The 12,884-nt window shown below is 36.4% G+C and overlaps 2 protein-coding genes across 4 annotated transcripts in view; one reads left to right on the forward strand and one right to left on the reverse strand.

Annotated features, from left to right (window-relative positions):
* The first annotated feature begins 238 nt into the window (after positions 1-238).
* On the forward strand, positions 239-5,048 carry LOC112507823 (uncharacterized membrane protein YuiD). Its single transcript, XM_025112543.1, has 5 exons — positions 239-581; positions 2,619-2,753; positions 2,858-2,895; positions 3,049-3,115; positions 4,652-5,048. The coding sequence occupies exons 1-5, from the start codon at positions 417-419 to the stop codon at positions 4,952-4,954; spliced, it is 708 nt and encodes a 235-aa protein (XP_024968311.1). The 5' UTR covers positions 239-416; the 3' UTR covers positions 4,955-5,048.
* A 1,556-nt stretch (positions 5,049-6,604) lies between these two features.
* The window catches only part of LOC112506597 (ABC transporter D family member 2, chloroplastic), an 11,316-nt gene continuing 5,036 nt past the window's right edge, over positions 6,605-12,884 (reverse strand). Inside the window, exons 6-11 of one of the 3 annotated variants that reach the window (XM_025110759.1) lie at positions 12,397-12,625; positions 11,902-12,134; positions 11,473-11,809; positions 8,190-8,461; positions 7,579-7,636; positions 6,988-7,030 (exon numbers count right to left, since the gene is read on the reverse strand). In XM_025110759.1, the coding sequence (XP_024966527.1) occupies positions 7,613-7,636; positions 8,190-8,461; positions 11,473-11,809; positions 11,902-12,134; positions 12,397-12,625 (1,095 nt within the window). In that variant the 3' untranslated portion in view covers positions 6,988-7,030; positions 7,579-7,612. The other 2 variants (XM_025110757.1, XM_025110758.1) reach the window with 2 other exon arrangements.

Genomic DNA, 12,884 nt, shown 5'->3' on the forward strand with positions numbered 1-12,884 from the left:
ATTGTCCAATGACTTATTTAACATATTTTGGAATATCCAAGGACTTATTTGTTCCAAAAAATTATCCAAGGACTTATTTAACATGTTTTGGAATGTCCAAGGWCTTATTTGTTCCAAAAAAAAGTCCAAAGACTTAATCATTCCAAACAAAAAAATTCATTGATTTTTATTGTACTTTTCCCTTTTATGAAATATATAAAATAAAATAATAATTTATTTCGAAAATTAGATCCTAAAATTTAAAATTATAGAAGTTTATTTTACCAAACAAAGCATCTCCTCCCACATAATATCCTCCTGTTTCCCATCTAGAATTGGGTACTATAAATGTGAAGTTTGCCGGCCGGACGGACTGCCGGAGCTACGACACTGCTACAGAAGCCGCCACCGGTCTGCTAGGAGTGACAGAAGTGAACATGTTGCTTCAAAACTGGACCTTTTCTTCTTCCCGAATGTTGCAGTCTACAAATCAAAACAACAGAATCGATTACGATTCTACTCGTCGTTACTCGAGAAGAAGAAACCTCAAAGCGTCTCTTAGAGTTGGAACCGACGTGATCGTTGAAATAGCTCACAATAAGGTTTTCATCGGTTTTTTAATTTCTAACCGACACATTGGCTCAGAATGCTTATCGCTAGAAGTTTTTGAAAACTGACTAAAAATTGTGGGCAATCAGTACCACTTTTAGTTATTGAGTTGGGGGGATTTACTTTTGTGGATAATTAGTAACTAGAAAGTAATCAACAATGTAAATATAGAGCATATATTGATGTAGTTATTTGCAGGACAATGTGGAAAGATCAAAAGTTCTAAATATGGATGTAAACAATTTGATTCAGATACTTCTATTTCGTAAATGGTATCTTCTGGCTGGTGGGGAGGTGCTTCATAATCTCCAAAATGCAGGGAAGTAATCCATGTCCGTTTTCTTGGGGGTGTCTGTGTATGCGGAATTGGTAAAGTTTCCCCCTTGCTTGTAAGGTTGGAATGATTTTCAGTGGAGACTGGCCTATTGTACTATCAAGTGAAGAGGACATGGTTGTCATACAACTGTAGGAGTGTCAGTTTTGATGGGTCGAAATTCAAGGGCTTCACTCTTTATGGCTTTATCCCTTTCCAAACCATGAACTTGCTAGGGGTTTGTTCCTTTTGATTTGCCTTTTGACGGTAAGCATTGGCACCAATAGAGGTTTAAGGGCAAGTAGTGAGATAGATAATCAGCTGAAGTATGGTAGAAGTGTTAAAGAGGTTAAAAGTCGCTTGTTATCATCATCTTTGCATGTCCATAGGTTGATGTTAACGTGGGCTTCAAGTCTCCTAAACATACATTTTGCATACTCCGTTGATTATGATTGTGTATAAGTGCTGTTATGATGCCTTCAGATTTGGAGAACCCTTTTGATGTACACTGGTAAAACATAGTAAAATTGGCACACAGATGAATTCTATTAGGGTGGAAACGAATGATTACAAAATGGGTTTTCTGGCTTTTGAGAGGCCAGAATCTCTCCACTGGACTCACACCCAAAGTGTTCACAAAACACAATACCTTCTCTTGGTCCCTCACGCTCTTATTTATACTAGATCTCTGCATTACCAACTTGTACGCTTTACGCATTAACTACTTGTACCACTATTAGTACAGGGTATAACATACATGTGCATCCATCGTGTAGTGAATCCTTCAAGTCATCTACCCACCCTGTGGTCCATGTTCTTTTCAAATATGGGTTCTCTATTCAGACTCATGACCTAACATATCTCACCCCTCCTAGACCCTGTTTTTGAGCGAGATATACTAAGTTGTTTGGTTCACTTTGGTTTATAATCATGCAGTTTGGTTGCATAGCATGTAGCTAATTTTCACAGCACATTTCCCTCCTTCTAGTGCCAACTCTTGATGCTGAACTCTGCAAGAGATTGGTCACATGGGTCTGTCTTGGGCATGATGGTAAGGATTGGCACATACAAATAAAGTTCAAGGCAAATAATGTTAGAAAGACGATAAACTATAATGAAGGGATGAAAGTGCCTAAAAAAATCTATTGTAACCAAACCACATATAGATATGTTGATGCTACTTTGACTCGAAGCCTCCAGAAGGCACCTTTTATAGGCTCATGCTTGGATGCAGTGACTATAAAGGGTTTTGAGGGAAGTTACCTATTTAAGACTTTGAATGGAAGGAATTCTTTGGGTGTACTTGTGTCCTTGGTCTCTAATGAATCCATTGAGCCATCTACCCATACCTGTGCTCCACGGCCTCTTGGATATGGGTTTCTCTGTTTAGGTCAAATTTTCTAAATGTGTAAATGACAATTTATAAGACCTTAAACCATATACATGCAAATGAAAATAAGCTTTTGAGTCTCGTGCAAGACCACATTGCTACAAAACCAATGGCTTTTCTTTTTCTTTTAAGTTTCTGTTTTCGCTTTTCCACTACTTCGTGTGTAAAACTGGCCATTAATTTTCTTTGTTAGTCGGTGAAGGTGTAGCTTGTGTAGAAATGCGGTTTCCTTTTCCTTAGCCAAGTGATGCCAAGTTGATCATGTCGCAAATGCTGTTCATCATTCACTTATTTTTCTTGTGTCTTCCTTTGATTATCTTCTTATAGGCATTGATAGCAGCAGCAGTCTGTGGTGCAGTTGGACAGTTGGTAAAACCTTTTACTGCTTCCATTTTGTATCGAAGAGATTTTGATCCAAAAGCTGCGATTCAGGCGGGAGGGTTTCCTTCAACCCATTCTTCTGTATGGTTTCTTTCCAGAACATGCTTTTGCTTTTATTACCGATACTGCTTTTGGTGCTTAGGTGAATGTGATGTTTCTGAAATTTTACATATTTTAATGGGCAGGCAGCTGTGGCTACTGCAATGTCTGTTGGTCTGGAAAGGTTTTATTTCATGTGAAGAAACAACATATAGCATTTCAGTTATGTTGAACTTGTTTCTAGGTCGATGCCTAGTGTCAATGTCAATTTGAGTATGGGGGGAACAAATATCTGAGATTTGATACATTTCTATCTGTTTTTCCCCCAACATTGCAGGGGTTTCTCGGATTCCATTTTTGGATTAGCCGTTGTCTATGCTGCTCTTACCATGTATGATGCACAGGTATGCAGATACTCATTCCGCTTTATGCTACCATGTTTTCATTACCTAACCTGTTACTGCCTCCAAACTTTAATCACCAAGACATCATTTTTGCCTGTATATTTGAGTAAGCATTCTTCCATTTTGTAGTTTGTCCATCCATTTGCCTCTTCAAGAATTAGAGATGACATTTATTTCGGATTTGGTTGATTTGGACTTGATTCTTGAATGCCTATTTATGCACCCAAAATGTAGGGCCCATCTTAAATCCCTGATCAAAATTGGTATGCTTTAATGAGGATGAAGAAAGAGTGCACTAATAGTTGTCAAAACTGGTAACCGATTCCCTGATGACTAGCTTTAGCTTTTCTTTTGCTAGTAGTTATCAGAACTGCAGTTTATGTTCTCTTGTTTGGTTGGTTTTCCGTTAAGTTATATATAGGAGTCCGTGTGGATTCATTTGTCTTTATAGATTACAATAAAATTTGTTTGGGAGGGTTCTTTTGTAGATGAAAGGAGTGTGCTTTTTAATTGGGAGGTGCAGGGTTGGAATTTTTTTGGCTTTTTGCATAAAGCTCCCTCCTTGAAGTTTACTGAATAAGCCACTTTCTATATCATTAAGCCACCTCCAAACAATCATGTATAGCAGACTAAATAAGCTGAGAGTCCCATTAAGCTTATTAAGCTGCTAACAACTAAGTGTCTTTGGTTTGGTTTTTAAGGAGTGCACTGTCTGAAAACAACCATTCCACCGAAAGGCATATCTAGAAATTTTTTCAAGTGGTGGCACCATTTGATTATAAGAAAACAACGCTATGCATATTTTTTACAAAATCATCATTGGATTGGTGGTTAGTTCCTTGCTTTTTGCATGTGAGGTTCTGTGTTCAAGTCTTTTATCCCAAATATTTTCAGAAACATAATAAACCTGGAGTTAAAAGCTAAAAACTAAAAAACTGATACAAATGGGATTTGAACCTGCACTTGGAAGGAGAGAAAAGACCATGCAAACAAACTCTAACAAGAGAAACTTATATTATTATTGTAGTTTCAAAGAATATACCGTTGCACCCAACAAAATAACAAAGTGGCACCTTTTACAACCCTAAAAAATTTCACACAATGACGGAGGCTATATGCACCATAGTGGGTCCACGCCTGCCCAAGTCCCTAAACAACTGCTCAACTCTTTGGCATCCGCATACATCCCACCTCCAAGACCCTACTTCCGAAGGAATGTACTGTGTGTATTGTTTTTCTAACAATGCACTTGTTTAGTTTCTACCCAATTGTGGGATGCATTATAACATCCCAGAGTAACCGTACCAGTTTTTGTCCGCTTTGTCCACATCTGGACTCACGCTTTTAAAATGCCTGATAGAGGAGGTATCCAGTTCCTTAGAAGACGACTTTTGTTGGGTAAATACGATTCAATATTTACCAATGTGGGATCTTACATGCATTCTACTGATTCATTACATCCACAACTTCTCTTTCATCGGGTAAATACGATCGATGATGATGATGATGACGGACAGAATCTTATGGGTTTTGCAGGGTGTTAGAAGGGAAGTGGGAGTTCATGCAAGAACATTAAACAAAGTATTGAACACATATTCTTGTGATGCCAGTGGTTTGATTGAATCAGAAACTGGGAAATTGGAGGAAACAAGTAGTAGCAGTCTTAGGCCAGAGCTGCATAAAGATACAATACTTGTTATGGTATCTAATAAGAAAAGGGAAAAAGGGTCAAAACCCATCTCTGGTTCACTGAAAGAATCAATTGGTCACACTGAAATTGAAGTTGCTGCAGGTGCCTTATTGGGTTTAATTGGGAGCTTAGCAGTCTACTCTTTATGACATTTGTAATCTCTCTCTTGGATTCTTTATTATATGTACTTTCATGAAGCCATTTAGATTTACTCAAAAGTTGCAGTTACCACTTATCACCATCAATGATGGCAAAGCCAAATTATTTGCTTTAGTTAAACCACTTGGGTTGTGGTGCACTGGTTAAGTTCTAGAAGATGTAGTAGAACTGCCAAAAGACCTTGTGGCCATAGAGGTTCACCTATGACGACTCCAAGCTATTCGTGGTCACCTGGGGGATAGTCAGTGTGCGTAAGCTTGGTTCGGAAAGCCATTGTTAGCCAAGAAAAGGCAATTTTAGTTATTGATGCACTTTGTTGTGCAAGTGTACAGAAAAACATTTTCAATAAATAACATTTGGGACAATTATGTTATGTTTTGATGATAAGAGAACTGACATAAGAAAATAATGTACAATTATTTACAATTAATGTGCATAAGAAAATAAATGGAAGTCAAAAAGTCAAGTCTAAGTCTCAAGACCGGGTCTCAAAGTTTCAATTGAGATAAGCAACTGAAGTTGTTTGTCAACGTTGATAGTCCCTTTGTATTAAAATAAGTATTTATATTATTATTTTAGTTTGTCTCAAAATAAGTATACATTTTTAAAAAGTAATGTTTACTTTTCTATTTTATCTTTAATTATAAGATGAAAATGTCTATATAATCAAGGGCAAAATTGCAATTTTATTAATTAAAAAAACATAATAATTGTATTATCCAAACGTTGTGTTGGATTACCTGATACCATTAATTATTTTCACTCTTATTTAAGCGAAAGAATATTCAACCAATGATATATATATATATGGTTGGGTTCACGTGAGTCCAAAGATTTTTCGTGAGACCCGTGAGACCAATTTATGTTCATTGATCAACTTTATAAGCTAATGATCTAATAGTCTAAAGTTACACGATGACAATTTTGTGATTATTGAGAAGTCTCGTGTCAATTTTGTGATTATAAATGTTCAGATTGTAGATTTAATCCAAAGGTTGAGAATTAGTCTTACGGGTCTCAGGAAAAACCTTTGGACTCACATAATTACAAATCTATATATATATATATATATATATATATATATATATATATATACACTTAAAAAAAAGATTATGAAATTACAATATTTAGTTGATCTTGATAAATTGCAAGTGATTTCGTTAATGTTGAATACTTGTGTGTTATATCATTAAAAGATCACATATAAATGGATCGATATTTCAAGTTGACTCGGAGAAAATCGATCCTTTGAAGTTGGGTTCATTTTTCGGTAAAGATGCACAAAAATATCCAAACCCAAAACCAGGTTCAGGCGGTGTAGACCTAAATTTTCTCAAATTTTCTCAAAGCCTGATCAGACCGAAAATTTGGGGCAGACCCAGGACCTAAATTTGCCCGAAAAAGTCTAGCTTCAAAAAGCACAAATGGGCCCTTTTTCAACACTAAATCCCAACCCAGACCTAAAAAAGCCCGTACCTTCTTTTTATCACTGAAAACAAGCTTAAAAAGACAGCTTTCTACATCTCTTTATCTTTTGGTAAAAGCACGACTTTCTTGATTCATCCTCTTTCAAATGTAAACTACTACACAATACCATCATCAATGGTATAATATCTAAACAGTATATCTCATCCAAAAATGGGGTCTGAATCAGTATCGCACTTGATCACTTACTCAAAATGTATATGCATGATCAATCTTCCTTCTTTCCAAAGATAAACCATGGAACCCAATCCATGACCACTTACAATACAGGCTACAAATAATTTGCAAGTAATTGTGTCCTTTGTTCAGGAAAACATTCACCTTGCACAGTCAAAAACTTGGCCTAGAAGACGTGCAATCGAGATTAATACGGTTTGATTGCAGATAACAAGTAAATATCGGGTTCAAGAATTGAAGATCGAGCCACCTTACAGGGGTTCTATGGACCAATTCGGCTGGTCAGAATCCACAGCCAACGGTGAGATACGCAATGTCTTTTTATGGAATTTACGAAGGCTTGTGCGGTGGCCAATGCTTATATATGTGATTCCTGCTGCATCTATTTTTTCATACAAGTGAGCCTGCGGAAATAAACACATCATGTCACAAAGATATTCAAGCAGGCGGACCTAGAATTTTTTTATGATGGTGAGTAGAGGCATGGCTAGAATTTGCAAAGTAGGTGGTTAGATTGTGATAATTTGGAAAAAAGTTGGTTATTTTATGACGGTGAACAGAGGCAGACCTAGAAACTTTTTCAAGTGGTGGCACCATTTGACTGTAAAAAGCGAAGATATGCATATTTGTTTACAAAATCATCATTCATCAGTTGGTTTGTTCCTTACTTTTCGTTTCTGAGATCCTGTGTTCGAGTCTTTAATCCCAAATTAGTTCAAAAACATATAAATCTGAAACTAAAAGCTAATAACTAAAACATGATACAAATGAGATTTGAACCCACCACGCCTGGAAGGGGAGAAAATACCATGCAAACCAACTCTACCAAGAGAAACTTGTGTTATTATTGTAGTTTTAAGGAATATAGTGTTGCACCCAACAAAACATATGGTGACACCTTTCACAACTCTAAAAAACTTTTTAAACTACGACAAAGGAATGAAGCGGTGACCTGTGACGCCGTATACACCATAGTGGGTCTACCCCTAAGCAGAAGAATATTGTTGCCTCTGCAAAGATCATTCATTGCCTAATTTATGTTATCGATCAAACTGTACATTAATTGTTATGGAAAAGTTCCAACAGTTATTAAGATAGTATTATCGGGGACACTTAAATATGTTACTCAAAAGAACGTATCAACTGAAGTTCGTTATTGAACCGCAAATTTTCCCAGTAACCGAATTGACAGGAAGAAAAAGGATTAGAACAGGCAAAAGACAAACGGTAATTTGAACCATTGTGACATTTCGTCCCACATCTTTTGTGAATTAGAATCGTTAGACCCGTATAAGTCCCAAGTAGTCGGCTATCAATAACTTTTCACCATGGTTTTAAGTTGATTTTTGAGGTTATTCGGTTGATTTTGGCAAGAGGTATTACAAATAGTATCACAGTGGTGGACTTGTGCATCTCGTTGCAAACTCCTTCCTAAGTTATTTATTTGTTTCTATTACTTGATTTTACAATGTTGAGAGTGTATTTAGGGAGAAATATGTAAATATGTGCACAAAAAAAATTCAAGTAAAAGTTCTTATGATTGATTATTGATCAAAGAAGTACCTCATTGGCCTCATCTAGGGCGCTGGTGGATTCATCCAAGAGAACCAAGTCTGGTCGGGAAAGCAACAATCGAGCAAACGCAAGACGTTGCTGCTCACCGAGGGAAAGAACACTGGACCATTCATTGGTTGTATCAAGACCACTGAAACGTGACAACAAGTAGCCGAGTTGCACATCTTCTAAAGCTTGGATTAAATCATCTGTAGTAGGCTGCGGAGATTGTGCACTAATTTGCTCCGAGCTTGATCCAGCTTCAAGGAAGGGCATTGAATCTGTAAAGTAGTGGTGGTTTCCGATCACAATTTAGGAACTGGAAATATCTTAAAATTTGTAAGCAAGTATATGAAATCAAACAAAAACATGCAAATGAGATTGCATTCTTTATACTGCGGTGTAGGAAGAAACTAGATTGCACCCTGAATACATCCCTTATCTTTGCTTTGTGGAGGGAGAGAGCGAGTTAATTGACTCAATTGGATGAAATTTCTTTCAAGTTCATTTCTACCCTGCCCCATCTAGTTTATAAAACTTCGGGGCTGTTTGGTTCATTTTCCATTAAGACCTATATGGATAGAGTTGACTATAGTGATAAAGTTGTCTGTATGATAACAAATAAGTTGTTTCGGTTGTTGTGCTAAATAAACGGTCTGAATCTCAGAAATGACCATTTTACCCCTGGTCTATATTTGGTTGTTGTGCTGAATAAACAATCTAAATGATTTAAATTACTATTTTACCCCTAGTCTATATTAGACAATTTTTTTATAAATAGGTTGAATGGTTGATTTTGAATCATAAAAAACTATCACTTAAGCATTTTTTTATATTATAAAAACAATTTCATAATCAAATACTGAAATGAATTCAATAACAAAAACAAGAATTTAAGCATGTTTTCACTTTGCGTAAAATGTGCTTAAAACAAGAAAGGTTTCTCTTCCGCTAAAAATTTCAATGTGAACCTCCTGTGACTATGGACCTATTCTTTTTCAAGTATATATGGACAAGAACTTGAAGAATCAAGAATGAGGCATGATTTGATGTTACAAAGAATTGAACTAGCTATGAATTTTTTTAAGACCATAGTCAAATTCAAATGAAAGTCAATTTGAAGACCAGATTCGAATTTAAAGATCCAATGATGAACTTGAAGAGAAAAGCTAAGAAGACATCAAGACGAAGTCAAGAGAAAAGATGAAGATTAAGATCGATTGCGAGATATTTGTCTCTCCTTCTCACCTGACTAAAAGGTTCCCTTATATTAAAAAAACTGAAAACCCCCATCTGGACTTCGTAAAACCAAACTTCAACAGATGTTGGAAACTTGAGTAAATGGAAAGTCATTCCACAATTTCCAGGATACATGTATATTATGCCAAATTATATAATACTAAAATATCAGTCATCAGATGTACAGATGATGAAAATGACCAAGTTGGCCATCTTTTTTGAAATTCCATATAGAGTCTATATAAAGAATCGTTTCTTCCAAATAGCGGCTACAAAAAGAATGGTTTCTTCTCGGCTATTGTTCTTGTGCCGCAAAGTATCATTTCAACACACCGAGATACTTGGGTAGAATATGGTGGTTCTAAGCATGGGTAGCCAAGTGCTTTGGGAGTTCTAGTATGTAGGTAACAAACCATGATAAATGTTGTCCTCATTTTCCCCACCCATCACTCTTATCCCAGTGTATTAATTTGTTTGTGCATTTAATTCTTGTACTTATGTGACTTCTACTGTACACTAGTCTTGGGTGTTTGGTTTAACAGAATGTTTTTTTAGGGATTTGGAATCTTTGGTGTGTTTGGTTTGTAGGATTTGGAATGGACTTGAATTCCAATTTTTTATAAAAAATTGTAAATAATTATAGGAATAATTAAATTACCTTTCTATTAATTGATTATTATAAACCAAATGTTTTCGACATATTTTAAAACATTATTACACAAAAATCCTACAAAATCCCGCAAAATACCAACAACCCCATGGGATTTCTGAATCCCATGTTTGTGGGATTCCAAATCCAAGCAAATCCTTCAAACCAAATATGGGATCGGAATGGAATTAAATTCCAAATCCTACCCAATCCTACAAACCAAACAGGACCGTAGTTTGTTCTTGTACAAGTAGTTGTCAGAATTGCATTTTGGGTTTCCTTGGTTTTTTTAACCTACATTCCTCACATGTGTCTCTGCTGCCTTTTCTGGTTTTTCGTACCCATTGTTTGATAGCAAACGCTCTCACATGTATCTGCTCTCTTGTTCCTTTTAATTTTTGGTTTTACAAGCCATGCGTCTTTACGGAAACAACCTCTCTACTTTGGGCAGAGGAAAGGTTTTTACATCCTAACACCCCCCCCCCCCAAACATCAGCATGGGATTTACTGGGTTTGTTTGGTTTGGTTTGGTTATTTAATTCATGTACTTAACATTGTGCACAAACTTTGAAACACACATTCAAAAATGACAATAAACCTATAGAACAGCCTATCAAACCCCCTCCAAGATTATGCCCTCACTCCTAATAAAGTTAACATATCTACTTCTTATATACCCCAAACATCATGTACTAGGCACTAGCCTATAAAAGGAGAATGAACCAGTATGTCACCCCATAATGTCATGTTCTCTATCTGGAGCTTTTTATTTGACTCGTCTTTGTTCCTTCAAGTAGAGGCACTTGGAGTACTTATAGTTGATTTTCCATAATGTCGTTTGTTTTATCCAGAGTATATTATTTAACTCATCTTTGTTCCCTCAAGTAGTGGCGCTTTGAGTACTTATAATTGATCATCTCTCTCCCTATCATCTCCCAAGTTGGAAATCTTTTTTAAACTAATTGTTTTATAGAAAGTTCTGCAACGCATTTTTTTATTTGAATCGAGATTATGCAGTATTATACATGAAAGATCCTTTTTTGGCTCTCTCTTTAGCCCTATGTCTCTTATCCCTAAGAGGTCTTCCTCCACTAGCAGGTTTTTTTGGAAAACTCTATTAATGGAGTTTAAATCAACACATGAGGCCAGGCTCATTCCCAGAGTTAAGACTAACCCGTACAACTTGCACTTTATGGCATCTGAGGGACCACAATGGATGACAGGGCTATGACCATCTGCTCAAGGCACCCACATTGGCAACAAATAGCAAGGCGCTGGAACAACTTGGCCACTACATATCACTGCGACTAGGCTACTAGGTTAAGCCTAAATAACGCCAATTAACTCATTTATGGATATTAACAAAAACATTAACTACAGAATTACGATCTTAAGATTACATACCAGTTGATTTAGAGTTCTGGCTCTGGGCCTGGGGTGTTGAATCTGGAACATCAGGCCACGTGGGATAAAGCAACTGTTGCCGAAGAGTTCCTAAAACCATATATGGCCTCTGGGGAAGGAAAAAAACACCTTTAAAATCACGGTATTTTGATCTTTTATTGTCTTTCTTCTTTTCATCTGTCATAGTTTCTTCTTGAGGAGCCACGTCTGGTCTCTCGGACTGCTCAAAAACCTCATTATATTTAGCATAGAATGTGATCATTCCCTTACCGGTACGCCAAAGACCAGCAATAGCTCTTAAAAGAGAAGTTTTCCCACTCCCACTTGGTCCAGTAACCTGTCATTGGTTTTTAAGGATTAGTTCACAATAAATGGTCAACAACCCTAAAAGCCATCAACTCGATTGTAAAATGCAAGGAGGGGGCTAACCAGCAAATGCTCATTCTCACGGACTTCCACTGACAAATCCCTGATAAGCAGTGCTTTATTGGTGGGAGTCTGTACTGTCAAACTCTCGATCACCAATAAATTTTGGGTATCCAAATCTCTCAAGGACTTAAAAAAGGTTGAATCCTTCACATTACGATATGTCAGTTCAATCTCATCCAGGGAATCCACAGGACCATTAGAACTAGTGTAGTCCAAAATATCATCAAATTCCCCTGCATGATCATGTAAAAACTATGGTTCAGATTTTGAAGTTGGAGATGTGACTAGAACTTCATATAGATATTATTAATAGACATTTTTTAGTAGATGGGTAGCTGATTCAAAAGAAAGAAGACTCATTTTATGCATGCAAAAGAAAAGAGCTTCTGGATGCATATTAAATATAGATAAAAAATGAAAAAGAAATCCACAGACAAGAAGTTGTGTTGGGAAAATTTAAGTGATTTCACAGAATTGATATAAGGTAAGAAGTACCCAGTCGATCAATGACAGCTGAAAAGGCACTGATAGCCTGAAATTGATACACAATGAGGGAAAAATCTCCAAGAATATGATTGAAGGCAGAAACAGATTGATTTATGATGCCAAATTCAATCTTCCCGGAGAAATACATGGGTGCAACAACAGCAGCAGGAAGAATCTGAATCAGGTACCGGTAACCACTGGTGAAGAACTCCAGATTTCTTGAAGATATCAACAATTGCTGCCAGTTGAACATAAAAGTGGCTCGTTTAAAAAAAAAGTTAACACTTTGCATACAAATTCATCAAGACAAGTGATAAGTACCAATTTATTTGATACTTTTGCACTTTTTCTTCACTTTATTTGCCCATTTTATTTTCCCAAATTCCACAAATTGAGTCTTTTCGGTTTGTTTTTCTATTTTTATATTGGAGCTAAGGTGATATGATAAATATGTTTACTTCTTGGATGTATGTTAATTTTTGGGGAAAATAGCCATG

Source organism: Cynara cardunculus (genome assembly GCF_001531365.2).
Source record: "Cynara cardunculus var. scolymus isolate 2C chromosome LG 2, CcrdV1, whole genome shotgun sequence".
Lineage (NCBI taxonomy): Eukaryota > Viridiplantae > Streptophyta > Magnoliopsida > Asterales > Asteraceae > Cynara > Cynara cardunculus.